Source organism: Diaphorina citri, unplaced genomic scaffold, assembly GCF_000475195.1.
Source record: "Diaphorina citri unplaced genomic scaffold, Diaci psyllid genome assembly version 1.1 scaffold266, whole genome shotgun sequence".
In the NCBI taxonomy this organism is placed as follows: Eukaryota; Metazoa; Arthropoda; class Insecta; order Hemiptera; family Psyllidae; genus Diaphorina; species Diaphorina citri.
In genome coordinates this window covers 118,926-144,472 of record NW_007377703.1, presented here as the reverse complement: position 1 = coordinate 144,472, position 25,547 = coordinate 118,926, and the positions used below count along the sequence as shown (strand labels likewise).

General features: G+C 38.5%; 1 protein-coding gene across 3 annotated transcripts in view; it reads left to right on the top strand.

Moving 5' to 3' along the window:
- LOC103506849 (sex peptide receptor) overlaps positions 1 to 25,547 on the top strand; it is a 162,277-nt gene that overhangs the window by 42,549 nt on the left and 94,181 nt on the right. For 2 of the 3 annotated variants that reach the window (XR_003390820.1, XM_026821820.1), the window contains exons 4-5: positions 1,434 to 1,610; positions 8,480 to 8,760. Coding sequence is in view for 2 of the 3 variants with exons in the window: in XM_026821820.1 (XP_026677621.1) it covers positions 1,434 to 1,610; positions 8,480 to 8,746 (444 nt within the window). In the remaining variant the exon portion in view is untranslated. Of the gene's footprint in view, positions 1 to 1,430; positions 1,611 to 8,479; positions 8,761 to 25,547 lie in introns of all 3 variants that reach the window. The other variant, XM_026821821.1, reaches the window with a different exon arrangement.

The window sequence follows — 25,547 nt, the reverse complement described above, 5'->3', positions numbered from 1 at the left end:
TCTCTCTCTCTCTCTCTCTCTCTCTCTCTCTCTCTCTCTCTTTCTCTCTCTCTCTTTCTCTCTCTCAAAAAAGAAAAATTCCGTTGGTCCTCATTTTTCCTGCTCTATGACTTTGAAACATCACCTAAGTAAGCGCAACTGATCTTACTGATCTATTACTTTCTCGTCACATTTTTGTCACATGACATGAGATACCTAGGTGGTACAGTCTTTTGAAAATAAAAATAGAAAGTTAAAAATATCCTTATAACCCTGCTTTGGTGTACTTCTTTTGCTATGTGATGTATGTAGGTTTAAAAAACAAATTTAAATAAATAACCGTTTATACGAGTTTAAATAAATAATTAATAATCGTCTCGTATACCTACCTAGGTATTCTTTTTGCTGGGTGAGATATGATTATGATGGTATTAAGGTTCAAGAAAATCAAAATAAAGATTAACCCTTTTGTGCCCACGGCCGATTTTGAACTCACCACATAATTAACCCTTTTCGTCATCTGTTCACAGCCGGAGCACGCGGCCTGGGTAACCTGGCTGTCGGTCGACTTCTACTTCACCGCCTACTACACGTTCCGGGTTCTCTTCGTGCACACGGGCCCTTGTATCTCCCTCGTGGTCCGAAACCTCCTTTTTTGGCAAGTGCTGCTTTTGAAATGGAAAAAAGGGGAGGAAAAATCACCCCCTGTTTGAAATCTCCCCTGCAGTTCCAGCCACGTTCAAAAAGACTCATCCCAAATGGAATTTGCATGGAAATTTACTTATGTTAATAATTTATCGACCTACGTGCTTTCGGAACATTTTTGACAAAATTATGCTCTGACTCCGTCCCCGAAACTTTTCTGTCCTTAATATCCTACTCTTTCGCTTACTTTTCTGGGATGAAGATGGTGTCCCTCGAAATTTCCCCAGAAAATATATGGGAAACAATTTTTTTTCTGTGGTACGTGAGATCCTGGACACCATTAACATTTTGAAGCAGCAGTAAGTACCTTGGATATTAAGGTTCAAAATCCAGTGAGTGTAGAAAGTCCTTTCTGTGTTAGACACAAGACGGATAGGTAGTAGGTACAGCCCTAGAGATATTTGTCGAATTTCTCAGAATTGGACAAACCGTTCATTCGAGAGTTTTCCTAGAATACAAATTTTCTTCATGTTTGCCAATTTTCATCAAAATCCGACAAAGCGCTCGAGAGTTATTCTGGAACAAACGGACTTTCAGACAAACCAAAATCTTCGCCCTCTCAAAAGCTCCTTTTATACCTACCTAGAAACAAAATAATCTATCTTACGAGAGCAAAACTGGGATAGAACTGAAGGGTTCGCAGGTGGAAAGGAGGGAGAGAGGATAGAAATTCAATGTTTACAAATTGGGTTTTCGCAAATTTTCCGAGACATAAAACCCCCCTTTGACTTTGTCCCTTCCTCGTGGTCCTCAACGTCCTTCTCTTCCGGGCCCTCCGCGAGGCGCAGCACAAGCGAGACAAACTGTTCAAGGAGAACAAGAAGAGCGAATGCAAGCGGCTCCGGGACTCGAACTGCACAACCCTCATGTTGATAGTCGTGGTCACGGTCTTCCTTCTGGTAGAGATACCCCTAGCTGTAGTTACTGTAAGTACCATGTGACTGTAGCCATAGTTATAGGGACCCTATGTACTTGATCCTAACCCTTTTTTTTCCTAGCCCCCCTGGTTACCTCGAGCTTCACCGAAGTATCACTCGCCACTACTGCTGCAAAACAACAACCTTTGTAAACAACCGCTGCTGCTTCACAACGGCAGCAACTGAGCTCTTGTGGAAATATAATACCCTGGTATAAGCCATGTATTTGCATCAAGTTATTCCTGTATTTCGCCCCATGTAGGAGTATTGTGTGCTCTTTTGGTACAACAGACAACTTCCGTTCAGTTTAGAAAGTCGTGTGATAGTCACATCACGTATTCTTAGACTGCTCATGACCCACTTCACATTTTAATGTCAAACGTTGGGATATTTTGCATTTTGTCGGGGAATGTGGGCGGAATCATTTTCCATGAAAAATTAAAAATCTTTGCGAAGCGCCCCCAGTGCAAGCTGCTGTTTACAACCGGCAGCTAAAATGTCGTTCGTTTCGCCAAAGTCAAGTCTTGAGAGCTTGAGACTAGTGGAACAGTAGTGAACGAAGTTATCTGTGCAAAACCGGCAACATTCTGCAGACCTCTTTGTCACGTTCTACAACTGCAGATACAACTGCAGAAGTTGCTGTCACGGTTGTGCAAAATTTCATCAAAACTGTAGATTCGTAGAAGTTCAACCCATCCTTTAGGACCGTTTTCCCTCTACACTTCAGCCTCTGAGTGGGCTTATACTGTTCAACTGTGCTTTGCACTACTACGTATCGTACACAAAAAGCTCACTTTGAGGCTTTAGGGGTAAACAGCCCTAAAAGTTGGGTTAGAATATACCTTGTTTATCCTGCCCGAATAAGACTGAAAAGTCCCTTTACCCCAGCAGTCTAAACAAGGTCTCGTATATTTGATGGGTTAAAGATAATACATACAACTAACAATTCAGTAAGAAGACCTTGCTTAACTAGAAAAAAAGGTAAATGTAAATTAATAGTTGGTAAAAAACAAAGTAAATGTAAATTAATAGGGTTAAGCTACGAATCTTACAGTACTTTGCATTTCGCGTCTTTCTGCGGTGAAGGTTTGCAATGATTTGCATACATACATATATGTATGTAGCTGGTTGTACAAAATTTCATATCTGCGGTGAAGGTTTGCAATGATTTGCATACATACATATATGTAGTTGGTTGTACAAAATTTCATCTAAGTCGGACTCTCCGGTTAAGAGTTGTTGCAGAACCAACAAACTATAGGTACTACAATTTATTATTTATATATTTTTTATTAATTAAATCCCAATAAACCTTTCTCCCATCCCGTAAATGGCCTAAGATGCGTAATTGGGATGTAAAAATTTATACTTTGAAAAAAAAACTATAGGTAGGTACACCAAATCGTTTAGTTTCACCCCCAGAGCTTTTAATAATTTCATCAGACAGATAGGGATCGACACATTATGGTCTCTTAACGACTACCACAATTTATTTAGAGAGATACATTTTCGTGGGAGTCAATATTTTAGAGTTTAGACTTTTAGAGTATTTAGAGGTTTGTAATGAATTTCGTGGGAGTCAATATTTTAGAGGTTTGTGAAATACCTTCACTATTCCTGATACCTTACAACAGTGGTCACTCCCCTACCTCTCTAACTAAATGTAAAACACGGATTAATTTCCAGCAATACAAGTTGCCAAAAAACTCCAAATAATACCTTTTGATTTATCGAATATCCGGACCTAAGTACACCTATCCTTTACTTTTGTTATTATTTTCAATGCAAGAGAAAAACATTTAATCAACAACATTTACCATTAGAGAAATAGAGAATGTTTTCTCTTCAGATTGTATAGAATTTTCACAAAATAAAATGTAGGTAGAATGGCGTAACCACAAATGACTGGTCTGGGGATGAGGTGCCAAATAATTCTGGCAGTCCTTTTCAGCGAGTTTAGGCTACCCTATTAATTTATTCTGTACGCTACGTATAATTTTTAGGTAAATTTCGGTTTTGCTTATATCGAGTACGTCCTACGCATCAGAGAAACGTAATGTTTTGGACATGTTATACATAAAATGCCGATTCCGATTTGCGCGCTACCTTTGATTTCACATGGTTTAGTACAGGATACAGGATCAAAAGAGAAGAAATGAACTTCAGAAGAGGAGAAATTTTAAAGGGAAATAATACAACTAAAGTTCATCGACATCACTTAACCATAGGCTTGCACAAAACGTTTGGTTGAGATGGGTGCTGCGCTTGGCGGTATTTTGACCGCTTTTGGACAGATTTCGACCGTTTTTTTGGCGGTTTTCAGCTATAGCGAAAAAAAGGTTAGAGATATTGTAAAAGTTAGGGTAAAAGAACACTCAAATAAGCATCATTCAATAGGATAAGGAAAGTCGTGTGATGTTCACACCAGATTTTTTTTGAATGAAGACTTAGCTTTTCGAAGATTTTAGCTTTGATTTGTTCTGTTTGTTTCATCATAATCATAACTCACGAACGGTTCGTACAATTTTGATGAAATTTGCCAAAAATATTCAGTACATGAAGAACGTTTTGTCCCTTTGTTTTCGAAGCCCCGGAAAGAGGTGTGTTTTCAATTTACAATCTCATCATTCGTAACAAAAGATAACAGCTTCTGTCATAGGAACGTTTCGTACGTAGATTATATGATGGAATGCCTCTATTTTGAGAACAAAACTTTTGACACTCAAGGGGCTAATCTTGTTTCATTTTCACGACAAAGTTGAACAGTAATCTCATTCTCGTTGGGGGCGGTTTGTCTTTTTGACCCTTTTCAGTCCTTGCGTACCGTTATTTGAGGAACAAAAAGTAGTAAGCCACTTCTTTGGGTTACCTATAGGTAAAATGAGATATTATATAGATGAATGAGAATGGGAGGGAGAAAGAGAGAGAGGCGGCTAAATCAAAAAATTATTAAATCGCCATTGGCAAATAAAGTTAATCTAGCTAAAATAAAGAAGTAATACATTGTTTCTCAAGATAATCAAAAGTATTAAGAGTATTAAGACTTAAATATAAATAACTAGGTACTCTAGGTAGGTACATAACTAGATAATAATGATAATTAGAATCTGTGTTTTGGGCCAGAGGCTAAAAATTTAATATTCTTACCTTCATAATCCAGGTTCCAAAAAATTTTAGGCAAAAAAAAAAACTTACATTTGTCCTTACCCTCTTTAGTCCTTAGAAAAGAAACTTGGAATTTTGGAAAGTTTCAATTCGAAATCGTTGACTAAACCTCACATCGTTTGTTGAGTTTTATCATTAGTGGAGATGTCAAAACTCCCTCAACACATTGGTCCATTTGTCTTGAATGATTAAAACGGTAAATAAAATAATATTAGTCACCTAGTGATGAATAACCTCCTGCTACAAGTAGGGTTTCAATTCGAAATCGTTGACTAAACCTCACATCGTTTGTTGAGTTTTATCATTAGTGGAGATGTCAAAACTCCCTCAACACATTGGTACATTTGTCTTGAATAATTAAAACGGTAAATGAAATAATATTAGTCACCTAGTGATAAATAACCTCCTGCTCCAAGTAGGTTCCTACACTTCGACTAGTTAAATGTGTCATTTGTTCAGGACTTTGGGACAGACCAGGATCGATTTGTGTCAAAAGAAGCTCACGGAAAACTTTTTAATTAGTCTTCTGCTAATGACACCATTATAACTGTTCAAGTTAAACGACTTTTGTCGTGGCTCCTTCTTTGTGAGAAATTAAAAACAGAAGCAAAACCCACACTTTCTGGGAATAAATTGGTGCCATCTTTTAAGTACCTGAATTATAAAGGAATTTTTTTGAATGAAGACTTAGCTTTTCGAAGATTTTAGCTTTGATTTGTTCTGTTTGTTTCATCATAACTCACGAACGGTTCGTTCAATTTTGATGAAATTTGCCAAAAATATTCAGTACATAAAGAACGTTTGTATGGCCCGATTTAAGCCCTTTGAAACCCTGTAGCGGCCCTCTTTACCTAAATTCCTGTTAAGGATGAGCTATTGATTTTACTAGATAAGTTCTACCTTAAACCAAATTAAGGAGCGCGGTAGCGCTCCGCCCCGCCAAGTCAAGAAAGTTTGACCGTTATTGATAGGGAATGAAACGTCAAGCTTGCCTGCAAATTCCTTAATTTCCCACTAAGCCCTCCTATCCTAACCTTATACTCCTCCTAGATTCGTAGAAGCTGAACCCATCTTTTGGGGCTGTTGCTCCTACACCTAAACCTCAGAGTGGCCTGATTCTAATTCTCATTCATCTTCATATTGCTCACCATAAAGCCACAATTGGTCCCTCCTCAACCTCCCATTATTGTCCAACTTAGCTCTCTATCTTTGACCTCTCTCCTTATTTTCCTAATACTTCCCTAGGTAACCATTTCCCTCTATTGCTCTATGCCCAACCTCAGTACTTTCTTTCTCCCCATCTTCCTCTCCTTTTCACCTTCCTGATGTTCCTCCTCCTCCAATAAATGCCCACCATTTTCTCCTTATCTCCCTATTCTCCTAATATTGACCTCTCTTCTACTTTCCTTTAATACTTTAATCAGTTCCCTGTTCCCTTCTCGATGACCCAACCTCAGTAATTTCCTCTCCTCCCTCCGTCCCGAGTTCCTCATTATCTACCTCCCTTCCGTTCTTAACTCCTGCTACCCTTCTCCCCTGTTCCGTCCATTTCCTTTCCTCCTCTCATTCCTCTAATCATTCACCTCTCTTCTACATTCCTAATATCACTCCCTGACTGTGGAAATTTTCCCCTCCCTTGCTTCTTCATTTCTCTACCTCCCCTCCTTCTACTCAACCCCCTCCACGTGGACAAAAGTCACGTTTTATGATGAAAAGTTTTGTCGGTCTGACCAATGGAAGATTATTAGGAGACAAGAAAGTGAGGGGGGTTTAAGCTTTTGACAAAGTCCGAGTCTTGGAAGTCGCCATATGGCTGCATTAAATTGTGTATTGACTTCAGACGGCTATACGTGATCTTTAGTCTCTTTGTTAAGCTTTCGATTGATTGATCGTACAAAGAGAGGTGCAGGGTTTATCTCGACTCGTTTTAGTTTGGTGTATCTTTAGGATCTTGCCTTTGAAGGGAGAGCATTAGTCGTAATAAGTATACCCCATCTTGGTCGAAAATTCGTCCTCATTTTACTTTGTTTTACCTGATATCTTTATGAACATCACGACGACTGCAACTAGTAAACTGCGGTATAAAATTATTCCCCTGAGAATAAAAGGATTTGAACTAACGAGCAACTGGATAAACAAAGAACAAGTAGAGTATGTCAATAAAGCAACTCCAAATATTCAGCAATGTCTAGAAAGCAGATTTTTTTTTTCTCTCCCATTCTCTCGAGAAAATAATCAAATTTTAGGAAGAAAAGAACGAAATTATGTTAATTTAACGCGCGGGGCCCCGGGGTCCTTGGGGAGACAGCAGAAAGTGAAGAGATAAAAAAATTAGACTTTCATGTTACACTCCTCAGACCTTTAAACATAACTTTCATGTTATTACAATTTAATCAGATTTTTGCTTAAATATTACATCATGAACAACTTTTTTCATCAAAGTAAATAATGGAATTTCGACTCCTTCCCGTCTCTCCTCGCCGAACGATTCCATTTTTGCGTTGCCGAAAGTTCTTTATTTAGATTAGGCTTTAGTCTTGCGCTTCGTTTAATGACTCGTTTTGCAAAGCTAAGATGAATAATGGAGTTTAGAGGACTTTCAAGGATTTTCCGATGCAGAAGTGCCCGTCTTCTGTTGTTTATTATCCTTGTGAGCTGTTCTGTTGTTCCAATTTCTTTTTGTTTTTCCTTTCATTATCTGCTAAAAAGAAAGACGTTTCTCCTTATCCTGTTCTATCCTAACTGTTTCATCTTCTATTATTTTGGTTGCTATTTCTCTTAACCCAACTTCATATATCTTGCGTTGGTTTTTCTGTGGTCCATCGCATTGTGGATTTACCTACTTCTCATATAACCATGGACGCATGGACCTTCCAATGTATTGTCTGTGCCAAGTTTGCAAATGTAATGTCTTCTTTGAGTTCAATTTTGTTCTTCAGAAAATGCCTTTGATTGTTATTTTACTTTATTGTTATTTGTTTTGTTATTATACTTGACCTTCCATCTAAATTTTGATCCACTTTTACAATGCCTTTTCTTTCCTCCATTTCTTTAGTCTTTCTTTTGAACTTTCTAATTATTTTCTTTGTTCCATTTGTTGGTCTTCTTTGAGCCCTTGCAGTATTTCCGTTTGCTCCTTGCACTAATTTATTTCTGCCATTATCTCTTTGACTATCTGATTCAGGTCTTGATATTATTCCACATTTTTTTTTTTTTTGTGTCCTTCTTTCTTCTTCTAATCCAATATTTTCCGCTGTGTTCGGGGTTCTTTCCTACATTCTCTGATCTATCTCTAACCCTTCTAAATCTTCTATAATACCTTCTCTGCGTTTCAAATTATTCTCTAGATTCCCTATAGGAAATTTCTCTAAATTGTGTATTTCTTCTTCCTCTAACTCTTCCAATCTCTTCTCTATGTTTCAGATTCTTTTCTAGATTCCTTTTTCATCTAAACTTTTCTCTCCTCCATTTCTTTTCTCTTTCCTTTGATCTTTCTAAATATTTTCTCTGGTTCATTTGTGTTCCAAATTCTTCATGTCATATCTTCTAACTCATTTCTCTAGATTATCTGTTCCATCTTCTCTAACCCTCCCAATATCTTCTCTGTGTTTCACATTATTTTCGAGATTCCCTGTAACTTATTTTTCTAGATTTTATCTATTCCTTTTTTAGTTCTTTCTCTAACCCTTCCAATCTCTTCTTTCTGTTTCCAGATTCTTCATGTGATATCCTCTAGCGTGACGGAGATCCTGGACTACGATGCCGCCAACGTGCTCGTCCTCTTCACCAACTTCTTCATCATCGTCAGCTACCCCATCAACTTCGCCATCTACTGCGGCATGTCGCGGCAATTCCGCGAGACGTTCAAGGAGCTGTTCATCCGGGGCGCGGTTCAAGTGGGCCGCCGAAACGGCGGAGGCAGCTCGAGGTATTCGTTGGTGAACGGGCCCCGCACGTGTACAAACGAAACCGTTCTGTAATGTTCGTGATAAAGGTAAGGCTTTTGATAATGATTCTTATTTCGACTATAGTTTAAGCTATGTTTTTGATAATAACCCTTATTTCTACTATAGTTTATTCTATGTTTTTGATAATGACTCGTATTTCTACTATAGTTTATGCTGCATTTTTGATAAAAGTTTTTATTTCTGCCAATTAAAGTGTATAGTTACTATAGTATATGACAAGAGTGGCCACTAACCTTACCTTCGGGAGCCGCAATCCCGTAAAGCCGGTTCGGGGCGAGCCACGCCACAGGCGAATTTTTGAAAATTTCAGTGTACACTGTACAATCTTCAGAATTCAGTCTCATGGAAATTCTGATTTTCAGGGGGAAATCAGCAAGTTTAGTATGAACCATGGTTAGAGAGCCACACAAGATCCACGTTATGGCCATCCCTGGTTTATGCCATGTTTTTGATAATGATTTCTATTTGTGTTCTATTCTATGCTTTCTATATTCTAAAAATAATATCTACCTGATGCCTGGGTTCTCAAGGCAGGGAAAAGGCATTCGTGCCCTGACGACATGAATGCACTTTCGTTATTGGTTTCTCCTTTGACCCTCTTTACTCTCTCTATTCCTTTATGTAATTCTGTTCCAAGTTGAGCAGCTTATTTGCTGTGTTCGTTGATAAAGTTCATTTATGGGATTAAGGGTTTTTCTTTTACAATTTCTCAGGCTCAGTATAACCTTTGTACCTAATAGGTAGGTACTTATTTTATCGTAGCTACCTCTATGGCTCTATGTTATACTGTTACAGGCTGAAGTTGTTCTGGGGCTAAGTCAACTCTGCCTAGATATTGTCATCTACATAATTATTGTGTCCAGGAAATTAACATGACGTGTGACAATCTATTTTATCTAATGTGGCTTTGCTATTGATTTTTTAATTTAATAGCCTCAGCTAGTAGGTGAAGTAGTGAATTATTTAACACTCTCTTTACAAGTGGTATTTGATTGTTTTGTGCAAAAGATGTTATGACTGGTGTTGCATGTTGTGTTTGATTATTTTGTGCAAGAGATGTTATACTATAGTATATGACAAGGGTGGCCACTAACCTTACCTTCGGGAGCCGCAATCCCGTAAAGCCGGTTCGGGGCGAGCGACGCCACAGGCGAATTTTTTGAAAATTTCGGTGTACACTGTATACAATCTTCAGAATTCAGTCTCATGGAAATTCTGATTTTCAGGGGGAAATCAGCAAGTTTAGTATGAACCATGGTTAGAGAGCCCCACAAGATCCACGTTATGGCCATCCCTGGTTTATGCTGTGTTTTTGATAATGATTTCTATTTGTGTTCTATTCTATGCTTTCTATATTCTAAAAATAATATCTACCTGATGCCTATGTTCTCAAGGCAGGGAAAAGGCATTCGTGCCCTGACGACATGAATGCACTTTCGTTATTGGTTTCTCCTTTGACCCTCTTTACTCTTTCTATTCCTTTATGTAATTCTGTTCCAAGTTGAGCAGCTTATTTTGCTGTGTTCGTTGATAAAGTTCATTTATGGGATTAAGGGTTTTTCTTTTACAATTTCTCAGGCTCGGTATAACCTTTGTACCCAATAGGCAATAGGTAGGTACTTATTTTATCGTAGCTACCTCTATGTTATTCTGTTACAGGCTTACAGACTGAGTTGTTCTGGGGCAAAGTCAACTCTGCCTGGATATTGTCATCTACATAATTATTGTGTCCTAGAAATTAACATGACGTGTGACAATCTATTTTATCTAATGTGGCTTTGCTATTGATTTTTTAAATTTGATAGCCTCAGCTAGTAGGTGAAATAGTGAATTATTTAACACTCTCCTTAGGGAGTCGTTTTTCGTGTCTCCAATTTTATTGAATGCGTAGATAATCGCTTCGAACTCTTTACGATCGCGTGCTTCTGGGTTCTTTATTTCCTTTGGTGTCCCCATTTTTTTGCTAATGGTTTTCGCAAACCATTCAAACCTCGATTACGTTCTCATCTTATTCACAGCTGAGTGTACACCTCGTAAATAATAACAGTGATGAACTCAATGTCATTGTTCAAATGATAAATGATATTCACGGCATTCACAATTGAATCATACAACCGAAAGAAATGCTGATGGCAAGCGAGAGGACTTTGCAAGTTGAGGCAGCAGCATCAACATAATCAGCTATTGTTCAAATGATAAATGATATTCACGGCATTCACAATTGAATCATACAACCGAAAGAAATGCTGATGGCAAGCGAGAGGACTTTGCTTGAGGCAGCAGCATCAACATAATCAGCAAAGCTGAACCCATCTTTTGGGGCTGTTGCTCCTACACCTAAACCTCAGAGTGGCCTGATTCTAATTCTCATTCATCTTCATATTGCTCGCCATAAAGCCACAATTTGTTCCTCCTCAACCTCCCATTATTGTCCAACTTAGCTCTCTATTTTTGACCTCTCTCCTGTTTTCCTAATACTTCCCTTGGTAACCATTTCCCTCTATTGCTCTATGCCCAACCTCAATACATTCTTTCTCCCCATCTTCCTCTCCTTTTCACCTTCCTGATCTTCAATAAATGCCCACCATTTTCTCCTTATCTCCCTATTCTCCTAATAGTGACCTCTTCTACTTTCCTTTAATACTTTAATCAGTTCCCTGTTCCCTTCTCGATGACCCAACCTCAGTAATTTCCTCTTCTCCCTCCGTCCCGAGTTCCTTTATCTACCTCCCTTCCGTTCTTAACTCCTGCTTACCCTTCTCCCCTGTTCCGTCCATTTCCTTTCCTCCTCTCATTCCTCTTATAATCAGCTTTGTACATTACAAGTCAAGCATTCAACGGGCGAAAACAGTTTTCAGCATCTTTGTGTCGATGATAAATGACACTCATTTAGGTCCCTCTCCCTTGCTCTCTCCTTTGGGAACATTATTCACCTCTCATTTGCTTCTGAAGACTCTTGGAGACTTTTCAATAGACATAATAGACCCCTGTGTATACTGCGGAGTGATGTTGATGTGTTAGATATATGAGATAGCTGTACAAAATGTTCATCAAGTGCCCTCATCCTTCCAACATGTCCCTCCCCTTTCCGCCATCTTCCAAAGTGACTATCATCTTTCCCAAACCTCTTTATTTTTTTGCTTCCCACTCTCCCCATTCTTTTCCTTGTCTTCTTTTTTGTTCTTTTCTTTTTTTCCTTCGTCGTGTTGAGACCTCTTACTACTTTGTTACTTTCCTATTCACCCAATTTTAACCTTTTTTTCCTTCCTGTTGCCCTTTCACACTTTGTGTAACCTCTCATTACCTTTCTTCGCAACCTCTCATTACCCTTTCTCTCCTTTCATCATCTCCTTCTTTCTCTCCTTCCTTCTTCTCCTCCTCTCTTTCCTTTCACACTCTATACAACATCTCATTGCCCTTCTCTTCAAGTTAATAACCTACAAGGGCAGTGGTCCGTAATCTGAGTAGGGTGTGAGTGGAGTGAGTGCTTCAAATGGAATGAACGCAAGGTATGTGAAAGAATTGTGAAAGATGGCCAAAAAAGTAGGCAAAATTCATGGAAATATTAAAGCCAACAAACTCTCGTATGAATTGGATCAAATTGGATGTAGGTATTGGAACACGTCACATCTCGCATATACATAGGTATCCCATTTTTCTCAATGACAAAGGATCTTAGGTACCTACATTTCCTTTGATTTGATGTACCTAACTGTTTTCAAAGTTTATAGCATGTAACTGTTAAAAAATTGAAGATGTTTCAACTGAAAAGGAGAAATGACAAATGGCCAATTAAATTTATTGACCCAATCATATGTTCTCAATGACAAAGGATCTTAGGTACCTACATTTCCTTTGATTTGATGTACCTAACTGTTTTCAAAGTTTATAGCATGTAACTGTTAAAAAATTGAAGATGTTTCAACTGAAAAGGAGAAATGACAAATGGCCAATTAAATTTATTGACCCAATCATATGCTATACCTATACCCAACCACTGGACAGAACACAGAAACCCCAATGAATATTCAAAGGAATGGCCCACGCACCAACCCCTGCGGAACCCCCACCAAAGTTCCAAGTTTCGACTTTGATGGAAGAGATTGACAACCACTGTGGCAGTTTAAATTTTTTGAAAACTTACCATCTGAAGAGCTGCGTGTTAAAAGACGTGGCATGCTGGGGCATGCTTACACTTTCTAACAAATGGTGGTATGAGGTGATATTGAGGGGTGTCTCCCTCTTGCCGTTTACTGGAAGTGTTTGTTGATAGCTTGCCGACAGTATAGTGGAGTCAATAGTAATTTAAAACTAAAGTTGATGTAACACAAATAAAAACGATAATGATAGTAACATTAGATAGCTAGGTAATGTGAATGGAATTTATCGCATGTTTCATTATTTTCGTGTCCACCGTGTTTGAGGGCTTTGGCATTCACGAAATACAACGTAATACAATTAGAAGACGAAAAAAAAAAGTTAACGTACCAGTAGCTATGTTGAATTAATGATGAGATAAGGCCCAAAAGATGTTTTGAAAAGCTTGGAATTTATCAAAATATTTGGCAATTGAAAAAAAAAAACGGAGAAGGCCACAGCTCAGGAGCATAAAAGGAGAAGTTTTTGTTTGTAAAAGGAAGAGAAATGGGAAAAGTAAAAGGAAAGTGTTTGTTGATAGCTTGCCGACAGTAGTGGAGTCAATAGTAATTTAAAACTAAAGTTGATGTAACACAAATAAAAACGATAATGATATAGTACCTAACATTAGATAGTTAGGTAACGTGAATGGAATTTATCGCATGTTTCATTATTTTCGTGTCCACCATGTTTGAGGGCTTTGGCATTCACAAAATACAACGTCCTAATACAATTAGAAGACGAAAAAAGTTAACGTACCAGCAGCTATGTTGAATTAATGATGAGATAAGACCCAAAAGATGTTTAGAAAAGCTTGGAATTTATCAAAATATTTGGCAATTGAAAAAAACGGAGAAGGCCACGGCTCAGGAGCATAAAAGGAGAAGTTTTTGTTTGTAAAAGGAAGAGAAATGGGGAAAAGTAAAAGGAAGAAGGATACACCAAGCCGAAACCTATCATTTATCTGTGTGTTGACTTTGGAAGGGCTTTTGACAACACTGTCGGAGATAAGTTGTTTCAACTTTGAAAAGAAATAAATCTGGATTATGTTTGTGAAGAGAGAAGTAGGGAAAAGAGAAACAATGATTTATTCGCTCAAAAACTTTCAATTCTTTAGGTCCAAGATAGCGTGTTCTTATTGATACCTTTCCTTTTTTTTCCCCTTTAGATTAGTGTCCAAATTGAAAGTGACCCCTAACGGACAGGAGAAAAATTTCCCCAACCCGAGAGAGGATTAATACACCAAAGAAATCCTTCAGCTAGGGCTCGCCAGAGGAAAAGATTAGGCAGTGGACAATGATTTATCGCTTGAAAATTATACCTAAAAGGGTGGTATTCCAAAGATCTTGGTATTTGTAGGCATAACTTTACTTAAAAACATTTTAGATGGATTAGTCATTTTTGGTTAGATAATTCCAGCGAAACAGTCACCTAATAATTTTGCAAAAATGTAAGAGAAACAAAATTTGCCAAGAGTGTGAGACACAAAATTTGCGGTCAAAGCTTGAGCCTTCAGAGCTTAAAAAAACGGGCTTGCTCTCTGGAAAAGTCTTTCTTCATGCAAAATATTGAAACTCCGAAGTACACAGGAACGGAGACCTTTTGTCAGGACAGTAACTTTATTACCGGTGTGAAGCGTTTAAACAAGGTAGTAAAGTAAGTTTCAAATTGCAGTCCCTAATGACATTAAGACTCATCCAATTGAAAACATTGTGTCTATTGTTGAAGACATCTACACTCGAGAATTTCATTTAGGACTTTCCACTTTCCACTCGAGATTAAAATTTTCTTTTGTTTAAAAATATCCTTTCAAAAGGGAGAAGAAAAGTATGAGCCCAGTGACAACTTGTAGGTTATATTGGGTTACTTGAATTCAAAAACACTGCGAAGTCTTTTCCTCTTTTGTCTTTTGTATTAAAAAATTAAAAACAAAATAAAAAGAGTATAGGCAAGAAAGTTTATTACATCCTCTGTCTGTGTCCCTTTTCCTCTGGATTTTCCTTTGAATCCTCCGTGTTTATTTTGCTTTAGACTCTCCCGATCTTTTCCTTTGACAAACAAAGGGAACAGTTTGTCTAGCATGTCTACGGTTCCTTGTAACAAAAGCATTGTCGTTTCAAGCATCAGAATAGTGCCTCCAAGGTTTTGCTATCTAAACATACTCCTACCTTTGCTGAGTTTGCTGCTACTTTATTTTCTCGAGAATTTAACATTTCATAGTGATCTCAGCCCTCTGCGGAGCTCGTGGATAAAAGATCTGCCCCTTCGTTTAAGATAAAAGATATTTCCCCTCTTTTTTTAATTACTGAATATTACTGCAGGCAAAGGTGAATCAGACAAAGACTCGTGTAACTGCTGACTTGCTGACTGCCCGTTTTCCTTTTCAGGCAGAGTCTTAATTATTATTGCCCCCTTGTTTGCCCCCCGTTTTATGCTTTGCAGTCACCATTTTGAACTTGTACCTGATGTGCTCTAATGGAACTTTAACTTTTATTAGGTGCTAGTTTTATTTTAATTTCATTTTAAATGTTATTAGGTGCCAGTTTAATTGGAAAAAGAGTTTGAAAAATCTGGGAAAGCACAGTTAGCAATACTGCATACTATTAAGGGGGCAAGTGTCATTACAAGTGTCTAAGGGCCTTGCAAAATGTTGGAAAGATATCTATGTAAATTACATTGGCACAAGTTCTATTAGAAGAGAATGGAATGGAATAGGATATCAGGATAGAAAGGTCTCAGAACATACCTATACATATGACCGGATTTTTGACGGTAAAAAAAAAGGAATTTTAACTGTCACAAATGTCGTTCCTTGCTTAATGCACCACGCTAAATATTATGACTTGACTTGGACTCGAACCACCAACCTCCAAATCCGAAGTCCACCGCGCTAACCACTACACCACTGAGGTTGGTCTACCCCTTGAAAACAAATGTACCCCTTGAAGTGCACCTACATAAAATATGCAAAGACTTTGCATCCAGATACCTCAACTGGATTTCCTCTCTCCCCAAAGAGTCGTAAGATAGAGGACGTGCATCTAATGGCTCCATACCACATATGTTGCAAAGTGACACTTTTCCATCATATGGAGAAATACATGTTGTCAAGTCCCTAGGGTCACATTTCAGGAATTGTTTGGGTCACTTGTTGTGTGACCAGGGCTTTCTGCGCGGTGTTTTTTCTTTGGAGGGATCCTTGTTGTATGTTTTAAGGTGTGTCCACACGACATAGTCGACCGGCCTTCAATCGATGTCGACTGAACCGTCCACACTGCGTCGATAACATAGTTTTACCTCGTCGATCGACGGCCGGTCGACTATGATTGGAAATTAGACACACACTTTTATGTTTCCTTGTTCCGTATATAGGTTTTGTTTATTTTTTTTTTCTAGAAGTGGACGTTGTAGGTAGGTACCTACTAATTACTAATACGCTTACAGTAGACTTCGGAATTTCGGACCTGTCATTTGGCGGCTAATGTTTAGGTGCACCTATTTAGGTAATGTTCAAGACTAGGGATTACTTGCACTAAATACCTACCTATTACCTACATCGATATGTTAATAGAATGATTGATCCTTATTGAAAAGAAATTCGGTACATAATTATAATTTAAATCAATAAAACAAAGAAGTAATAGATTAATAATTAATATTTAAGAGTTTTGTTTTGAAAGCGCCCTCATACCACCTATAGGTATTTATCTACCTATACTTTTTTGAAGCGTTTTATCTCGCTACCTCAAGAGCAATGAACCGATAGGAAGAGAAGAATGAAAAAAGAAAAAACCATTTCTCATTCGAAATGAGAAAATTCGTTTTTCATTTGAAAGATGTTTTTCTTCATTATCCTTCTTTCTCTCCCCCTCTTCTCCCTTCCCCCCTTTCCCCCCCTTTTCTTCCCACTTTCTCTTTTGTCTTTATTGTTTTTCATCTCTTAAGCAAATTGAAAGTAAATGTTCAACGGCGTACCGCAAGGAACACGCCATTTCTCGCTTTCGAGAAAGTGCTGGAAAGCCTGGAAAATTCGTAGCCCTTCCTTGAACGCCCCAAAATTTGCTAGGCTTTATTTTTTTGCTTCCCACTCTCCCCATTCTTTTCCTTGTCTTCTTTTTTGTTCTTTTCTTTTTTTCCTTCGTCGTGTTGAGACCTTTTACTACTTTGTTACTTTCCTTTTCACCCAATTTTAACCTTTTTTTTCCTCTTCCTGTCGCCCTTTCACACTTTGTGTAACCTCTCATTATCTTTCTTCGCAACCTCTCATTACCCTCTCTCTCTCCTTTCATCATCTCCTTCTTTCTCTCCTTCCTTCTTCTCCTCCTCTCTCTCCTTTCACACTCTGTACAACATCTCATTGCCCTTCTCTTCAAGTTAATAACCTACAAGGGCAGTGGTCCATAATCTGAGTAGGGTGTGAGTGCTTCAAATGGAATGAACGCAAGGTATGTGAAAGAATTGAGCTATGAAACATTGTGAAAGATGGCCAAAAAAGTAGGCAAAATTCATGGAAATAACAAAGCCAAAAAACTCTCGTATGAATTGGATCAAATTGGATGTATTGGAACATTTGGAACACCGTCACATCTCGCATATACATAGGTATCCCATTTTTCTCAATGATTCTACAGCTATATATGTATAGCTAGTATCTAAGTATTTACCCTTCTTGAATAACAGAGCTGTGGTTAACTTGAGCACTTTTCGTTTGATGGTCGGACGTACAAGTTTGAGGAACTTTGGATCCAAAGAGAACTTTTATCGTTAGAACGGGAATTCTCATCGATGTTAACATTTTTCCAACCACGAAAATGTTGATGGAAAATGGAAGATGGTTAAAACCAGTTAGCGGAGATGTGAAGATGCTTGATTACACTGCTGAGAATTATGACTGGATGCCTATGAGGAGTACCTACCTATAACTTAAAGGTAGAAACACACTACCAACACGTCACGTGATCTTACGTAAAGTGATAGTAGTGTGTTTCTACCTCAAGGGTATTACCTAGGTACCTAATTCAATGTTGTTGATGTAAATCAGTAGGTAGGTATAGGTACCTAAATTTTTCAGGACATTTCTGCAAAGGAGTGATGTCTAGATTCAATGGTGAAAGTGTTTCGTGGGTTTAAGATCGCAAGAGAAAAACTTCTGTGTAGTGTGGTCCAGTGCAAAAATTAAACTCCTTTATTAGTTCCCAAAACTCATTGACCACCAAAATCCGGAACCCCGCTGGCGAGTTAGCCACTATTAAACAGAAAGTACCTATACGTACAGATAGTCATAATAATATTGAAAAAAAAAAGCTTAAAGGAAAATCAAAAAGCCAATACAAAAGCTGGCCGATAGCTCGTTGTTGACCCCAATTTGACGAGTGGGAGACAACAGCTCTCTTTGCCCCCGCAATTCGATAAAAGTCGGCCACATTGTCAAAGTTGGCCATAAATTAGAAGGCAATTGAACAAAAGAGCCCAATTAGGCAGCCAATTAGGAAACGCTAGTCAAGTTCGTCCACAAGCAAAATATTGAGTTAAAATAAGGAACGTCCCACACACAAAATTAGTGAATAAAACGCCAAGACCCTTTGACATAGAACTAAAAATACAAAATAAGGAATTCGAAAGTTCCGCATACAAAATACTCAAGTCAATGAAATTAAGACTTAAGACCCTTTCACTTAGAACTAAAAATAATTGTAAAGGCAGAGCCTCAAATCGAAGGATTCGATATAGAGTGATGTGAATTGTAATTTTTTAATAAGTCTGGAGCAATTCTCCCTCCCTCCCTCTCTTCCCTCCCTCTTCCAAGCTATCTCTTGAAAAAAGTTAACGTTCTTTTGCATTAAAAAAAAGTTCCACAAGTCAGAAGAACTCAAAGAAGAAGAAGGAAGAGGAAGAGGAGGAGAAGGAAGGAGAAGAACAAGAAGAAGAAGAAGGAGAAGCAGGAGGAAGAAGACAAGGAGGAGGAGGAAGAAGAAGAAGAAGAAGAAGACAAGGAGGAGGAGGAGGAGGAAGAAGGATAATAAGAAAGAGGATGAAGAGGAGAAGGAAGGAGAAGAGGAACAAGATGACGAAGATGAGGAGTAAGAGGATCAAGAAGAAGAAAAAGAAGGAGGAGAAGAGGAGGAGGAGGAAGAAGAAGAAGGAGGAAGAGGAAGAAGGATAATAAGAAAGAGGATGAAGAGGAGAAGGAAGGAGAAGAGGAACAAGATGACGAAGATGGGGAGTAAGAGGATGAAGAAGAAGAAAAAGAAGGAGGAGAAGAGGAGGAAGAGGAGATGAAGAAGAGAACAAGTGGAATGAAGTTCATTATTAAATATAGGATAGAAAGGAATTTTTCTTCCCATCTTAACCTGTCGAGTGCCTGTATGACTACTTTTTGACTTATCCTTGACCAACTTAAAATTTCCATTTCTGAAGAAGTAGCAAAAGTTGAGCGCGAAGGGCGTCCACTCGCAAAATTTGAGCCAAAACCAAATGTCAGCTTAAAAGCAATCACCCTAGGGCTGACTGAAGAGCTGAATCAGGTACTTTGTACTAAACCAGGAGTACTTAAATTACCTCAATTCGATAGCATTAAACTTAAGCAAGTGTAGGTACCTACAATAATCCGGATCAATTTAAGCTCTGGGCTTTAATCCAGCTTTAATCAATTGTTTTTCCAGCATTTCCAAAGTTCAAAACACCTGAAGCTAAGTCAGGTATATATGGTGATGGAATGGTCCTTTTGACATTTGTTATTTTAACCACTTTTTGTTGAGGGAGTGTTTAAATAGCGAGGTCAGTAATCAGTAGGCAGTCACTTTAAGGGTTAATTTTGAGGTATTTTTTTAACTTTCTTTCCCTCTTTCTCTCTTCTCTCTCTCTCTCCTTCTCTCTCTCTCTCTCTCTCTTCCTCTCTCCCCCTCTCTTTCTCTCTCATCTATCCGAGAAAGCAATATAATTATTTTCAATATTCCTGAAGAATTCTTATTACTCAAGTCCGTATACAGGTGGCTGGGGTGGGGTTATGGTAGGTCAAGGGTGTGGATGTGGTGGGTCAAGGGTGTGGGTAAGGTGAGGGGTGTGGGTGTGGCTATTCAGACCTCTTGAGACTTTTCCTCCTCCTACTGGTAATGTAAAACTCTTTTCTTCCATCATTAAACGTATAGTTCTCTCTCTCTCGCCCTCTTTCTCTCTCTATAATATCTCTCTCCCTTGATCTCTCTCTCTCTCTCTCTTCCTCACCCTCTCTCTCTTTCAAGTTCCTTTGCTTTCCTCATTTTTTTTTAAAGAGGTTTGATAGAGGGAACTCTAGGTAAATGCTAAGGTCTTATAGTCCCGAATTCGAAGAGAGAAGAAAGACAGGATAGGAGAAAGCCAGCCGGTCCGAGAACGAATCTTACCTCTTCTTCTCCCTCACTGAGCCATTATCCCAATTTCATTTTATAGATAGAACGAACCTTATCTGTTTAGAACTAACTGCACTCCGGGAATCGAACTCGCAATCTAGTGATTAGAGTACGCTACCCTCCAATTCGACCAAGGCTGACTTCTCAGTTTTTCCATTCTTTCAAAAACTATCTCTATTTTTAACCAAGCGTGTCCCATTTCACGCCCAACAATGAGCAAACCCTATCTTTTCCTTCCTTCTTCCTAATTTCCTTTCCACTTTTCATTTCAAACTGCTTTGCTTTCTGCTAAATCGATTTCATTATTAAAAAAAGAACCCTTGATAAAATCCGCCCCGGGCGGGAATCGAACCCGCGGCCCAGCGCTTACAAGGCAGACGCACTACCAACTAAGCTAACTAGGCTGGCTTTGTCTTTTGTAATCAAAAATTAAAAACAAAATAAAAAGAGTATAGGCAAGAAAGTTTATTACATCCTCTGTCTGTGTCCCTTTTTCCCTTTTCCTCTGGATTTCCCTTTGAATCCTCCGTGTTTATTTTGCTTTAGACTCTCCCGATCTTTTCCTTTGACAAACAAAGGGAACAGTTTGTCTAGCATGTCTACGGTTCCTTGTAACAAAAGCATTGTCGTTTCAAGCATCAGAATAGTGCCTCCAAGGTTTTGCTATCTAAACATACTCCTACCTTTGCTGAGTTTGCTGCTACTTTATTTTCTCGAGAATTTAACATTTCATAGTGATCTCAGCCCTCTGCGGAGCTCGTGGATAAAAGATCTGCCCCTTCGTTTAAGATAAAAGATATTTCCCCTCTTTTTAATTACTGAATATTACTGCAGGCAAAGGTGAATCAGACAAAGACTCGTGTAACTGCTGACTTGCTGACTGCCCGTTTTCCTTTTCAGGCAGAGTCTTAATTATTATTGCCCCCTTGTTTGCCCCCCGTTTTATGCTTTGCAGTCACCATTTTGAACTTGTACCTGATGTGCTCTAATGGAACTTTAACTTTTATTAGGTGCTAGTTTTATTTTAATTTTATTTTAAATGTTATTAGGTGCTAGTTTAAATTTAATTTTATTTTAAATGTTATTAGGTGCCAGTTTAATTGGATAAAGAGTTTGAAAAATCTGGGAAAGCACAGTTAGCAATAATACATAGGTACTATTAAGGGGGCAAGTGTCATTACAAGTGTCTAAGGGCCTTGCAAAATGTTGGAAAGATATAGCTAAACTACACTGGCACAAGTTCCATTAGAAGAGAATGGAATGGAATGGGATATCAGGATAGAAAGGTCTCAGAACATACCTACATATGACCGGACTTTTGACGGTAAAAAAAAGGAATTTTAATTGTCACAAATGTCGTTCCTTGCTTAATGCACCACGCTAAATTTTATGTCTTGACTTGGATTCGAACCACCAACCTCCAAATCCGAAGTCCACCGCGCTAACCACTAGGCCACTGAGGTTGGTCTACCCCTTGAAAACAAATCTACCCCTTGAAGTGCACCTACATAAAAATATGCAAAGACTCTCCCCAAAGAGTCGTAAGATAGAGGACGTGCATCTAATGGCTCCATACCACATATGTTGCAAAGTGACACTTTTCCATCATATGGAGAAATACATGTTGCCAAGTCCCCGGCGTCACATTTCAGGAATTGTTTGGGTCACTTGTTGTGTGACCAGGGCTTTCTGCACTGAAACTCCGAAGTACACAGGAACGGAGACCTTTTGTCAGGACAGTAACTTTATTACCGGTGTGAAGCGTTTAAACAAGGTAGTAAAGTAAGTTTCAAATTGCAGTCCCTAATGACATTAAGACTCATCCAATTGAAAACATTGTGTCTATTGTTGAAGACATCTACACTCGAGAATTTCATTTAGGACTTTCCACTTTCCACTCGAGATTAAAATTTTCTTTTGTTTAAAAATATCCTTTCAAAAGGGAGAAGAAAAGTATGAGCCCAGTGACAACTTGTAGGTTATATTGGGTTACTTGAATTCAAAAACACTGCGAAGTCTTTTCCTCTTTTGTCTTTTGTATTAAAAAATTAAAAACAAAATAAAAAGAGTATAGGCAAGAAAGTTTATTACATCCTCTGTCTGTGTCCCTTTTCCTCTGGATTTTCCTTTGAATCCTCCGTGTTTATTTTGCTTTAGACTCTCCTGATCTTTTCCTTTGACAAACAAAGGGAGTAGTTTGTCTAGCATGTACGGTTCCTTGTAACAAAAGCATTGTCTTTTCAAGCATCAGAATAGTGCCTCCAAGGTTTTGCTGTTTAAACTTACTCCTACCTTTGCTGCTACTTTATTTTCTCGAGAATTTAACATTTCATAGTGATCTCAGCCCTCTGCGGAGCTCGTTGATAAAAGATCTTCCCCTTCGTTTAAGATAAAAGATATTTCCCCTCTTTATTCAGACCTCTTGAGACTTTTCCTCCTCCTACTGGTAATGTAAAACTCTTTTCTTCCATCATTAAACGTATAGTTCTCTCTCTCTCCCTCTTTCTCTCTCTATATATCTCTCTCCCTTGATCTCTCTCTCTCTCTCTTCCTCACCCTCTCTCTCTTTCAAATTCCTTTGCTTTCCTCAATTTTTTTTTTTAAAGAGGTTTGATAGAGGAACTCTAGGTAAATGCTAAGGTCTTATAGTCCCGAATTCGCAGAGAGAAGAAAGACAGGATAGGAGAAAGCCAACTGTTCCGAGAACGAATCTTACCTCTTATTCTCCGTCCCTGAGCCATTATCCCAATTTCATTTTATAGATAGAACGAACCTTATCTCTTATCTGTTTAGGACAAACTGCACTCCGGGAATCGAACTCGCGACCTAGTGATTAAAAGACAGAGTGCGCTACTCTCCAATGGAGGAGTTGCAAATGGGTAAAAATTATTAATAAATGGTCAATTCCTATGTAAAAAGTAGTGAAAAATCCAAATCTGAGGTCGAAACTCCGAAAAAGTATCTTTAAAAGGTCGAAAATTCAATTTTTATTTGCCGTTCTAATGAAAAAGTTCAAAGAGTTGTGCCGTCAGATTTCACGTCAAACTGCGCAGAAACGCTTGCGCACAAACAAACGAGGCGTGAGTAATGAATTATGACGTCATTGCCTACAGGAGCGTATGCCGTGACGTCAAACATCACGATTTACCGGTATTTTTTAAATCGATATATCTCGGTATCTGGAAGTCGTAGAAGAAAAAGAAAAATTCCGTTGGTCCTCATTTTTCCTCCTCTATGACTTTGAAACATCACCCAAGTAAGCGCAACTGATCTATTCGACCAAGGCTGGCTTCCATTCAGTTTTTCCATCATTCTTTCAAAAACTGTCTCTAATTTTAACCAAGCGTGTCCCATTTTACGCCCAACAATGAGCAAACCCTATCTTTTCCTTCCTTCTTCCTAATTTCCTTTCCACTTTTCATTTCAAATTGCTTTGCTTTCTGCTAAATCGATTTCATTATTTAAAAAAAGAACCCTTTTTTACTTTCTATTTTGCGTGAGCTTCTCTCTGACATCGTACTAAACACATTTTTCGCATAAATTTTCAAATTTATAAACTTTTTCCTCGGAGAATTTTCGTCCCTTTTTCCATCTTTTTTTAATTTTAGTAATGTGCTCTCTGACTTTAAATTAGAATACTTATGAGTCTTATGACTTTTTAAATTAGAAATACTTATGACTGGTTTTGTGTGAGTGAAACAATTTACGCAAAACACCTCATTTTCTGCGTTGTCCCGAAACGGCTGGCTTTATCCTATCCTGCCTTCCTTAACGTCTCTCCGATTACAGGATAACGAGACCCTAGTAGTTACAATTCCCTCTGTCAAACCTCTTGGAAAAATCTGGTTTGTCCATCATCATGAGTGAAACAATTTACGCAAAACACCTCATTTTCTGCGTTGTCCCGAAACGGCTGGCTTTATCCTATCCTGCCTTCCTTAACGTCTCTTCGATTACAGGATGACGAGACCCTAGTAGTTACAATTCCCTCTGTCAAACCTCTTGGAAAAATCTGGTTTGTCCTTGGACATAATCATCATTTACCTGCCTCGGTAATTGAGGAAATCTTGAAGTGTCGTGAAAATTGGGAAATATATGTGGGGATGATCAGGAAAATAATAAGGATTAAGGAGGCAGACGGTAGATTAAGAGCACAACAATAATAAAAGAGAATGAAAAGCACCGCACTTGAAGTAATGTCTTCGTTTCCGAGTGCGGTTATAGCTTCAAAAAAAAAGAAAAAAAAAAAACCTGCCTCGGTGGTGTAGTGGTCAAGGCGCTCGCCTGGTAAACAGGAGGGCGTGGGTTCAATCCGAGCCAAGGTATGGAATTTTATCCTCAATATAACTTGAGGCACAATAATAGTAGTAGCCCACTGCTGGAGTAAAGGGACTTTTCAGTCCTATGCGAGCAGTATAAATAAGCACTATTAAACTATTATTATTATTCCTTGATTGCAATAGAGTAGGTAGTGGTCCTTAAAAAGAAGATGAGCTCTTTTGGAAGGGATCGAAAATCGCCTTCAGAAAAGTTGCCTTATTTTCAAAGGAGTAGTTTTTCCAGTGCAAAGTTAATCCGTCCCTGCCAGCCTAGTTAGCTTAGTTGGTAGTGCGTCTGCCTTGTAAGCGCTAGGCCGCGGGTTCGATTCCCGCCCGAGGCGGATTTTATCCTGATGGGATAATGAAGGATAATAAGAAAGAGGATGAAGAGGAGAAGGAAGGAGAAGAGGAACAAGATGACGAAGATGGGGAGTAAGAGGATGAAGAAGAAGAAAAAGAAGGAGGAGAAGAGGAGGAAGAGGAGGAGGAAGAGGAGATGAAGAAGAGAACAAGTGGAATGAAGTTCATTATTAAATATAGGATAGAAAGGAATTTTTCTTCCCATCTTAACCTGTCGAGTGCCTGTATGACTACTTTTTGACTTATCCTTGACCAACTTAAAATTTCCATTTCTGAAGAAGTAGCAAAAGTTGAGCGCGAAGGGCGTCCACTCGCAAAATTTGAGCCAAAACCAAATGTCAGCTTAAAAGCAATCACCCTAGGGCTGACTGAAGAGCTGAATCAGGTATTCATCAAATCAGTACTGAAGGAGGACAGACTTTAGATACAATTTATGAGTGGACTTGACATAAGCCATCTAATACTATGGGTTGGTCTTATTACCAGATTGGTGATCTTTCAGCTAAGTACTATGTATTGTAAGCTCAGCCATTACCGCAGAGGCCGCTTCTGGCAGACGGTCTTAACGTGTGTGGCGAAAAAAGCTCGAGACTTAGGTCCGTTAGACCT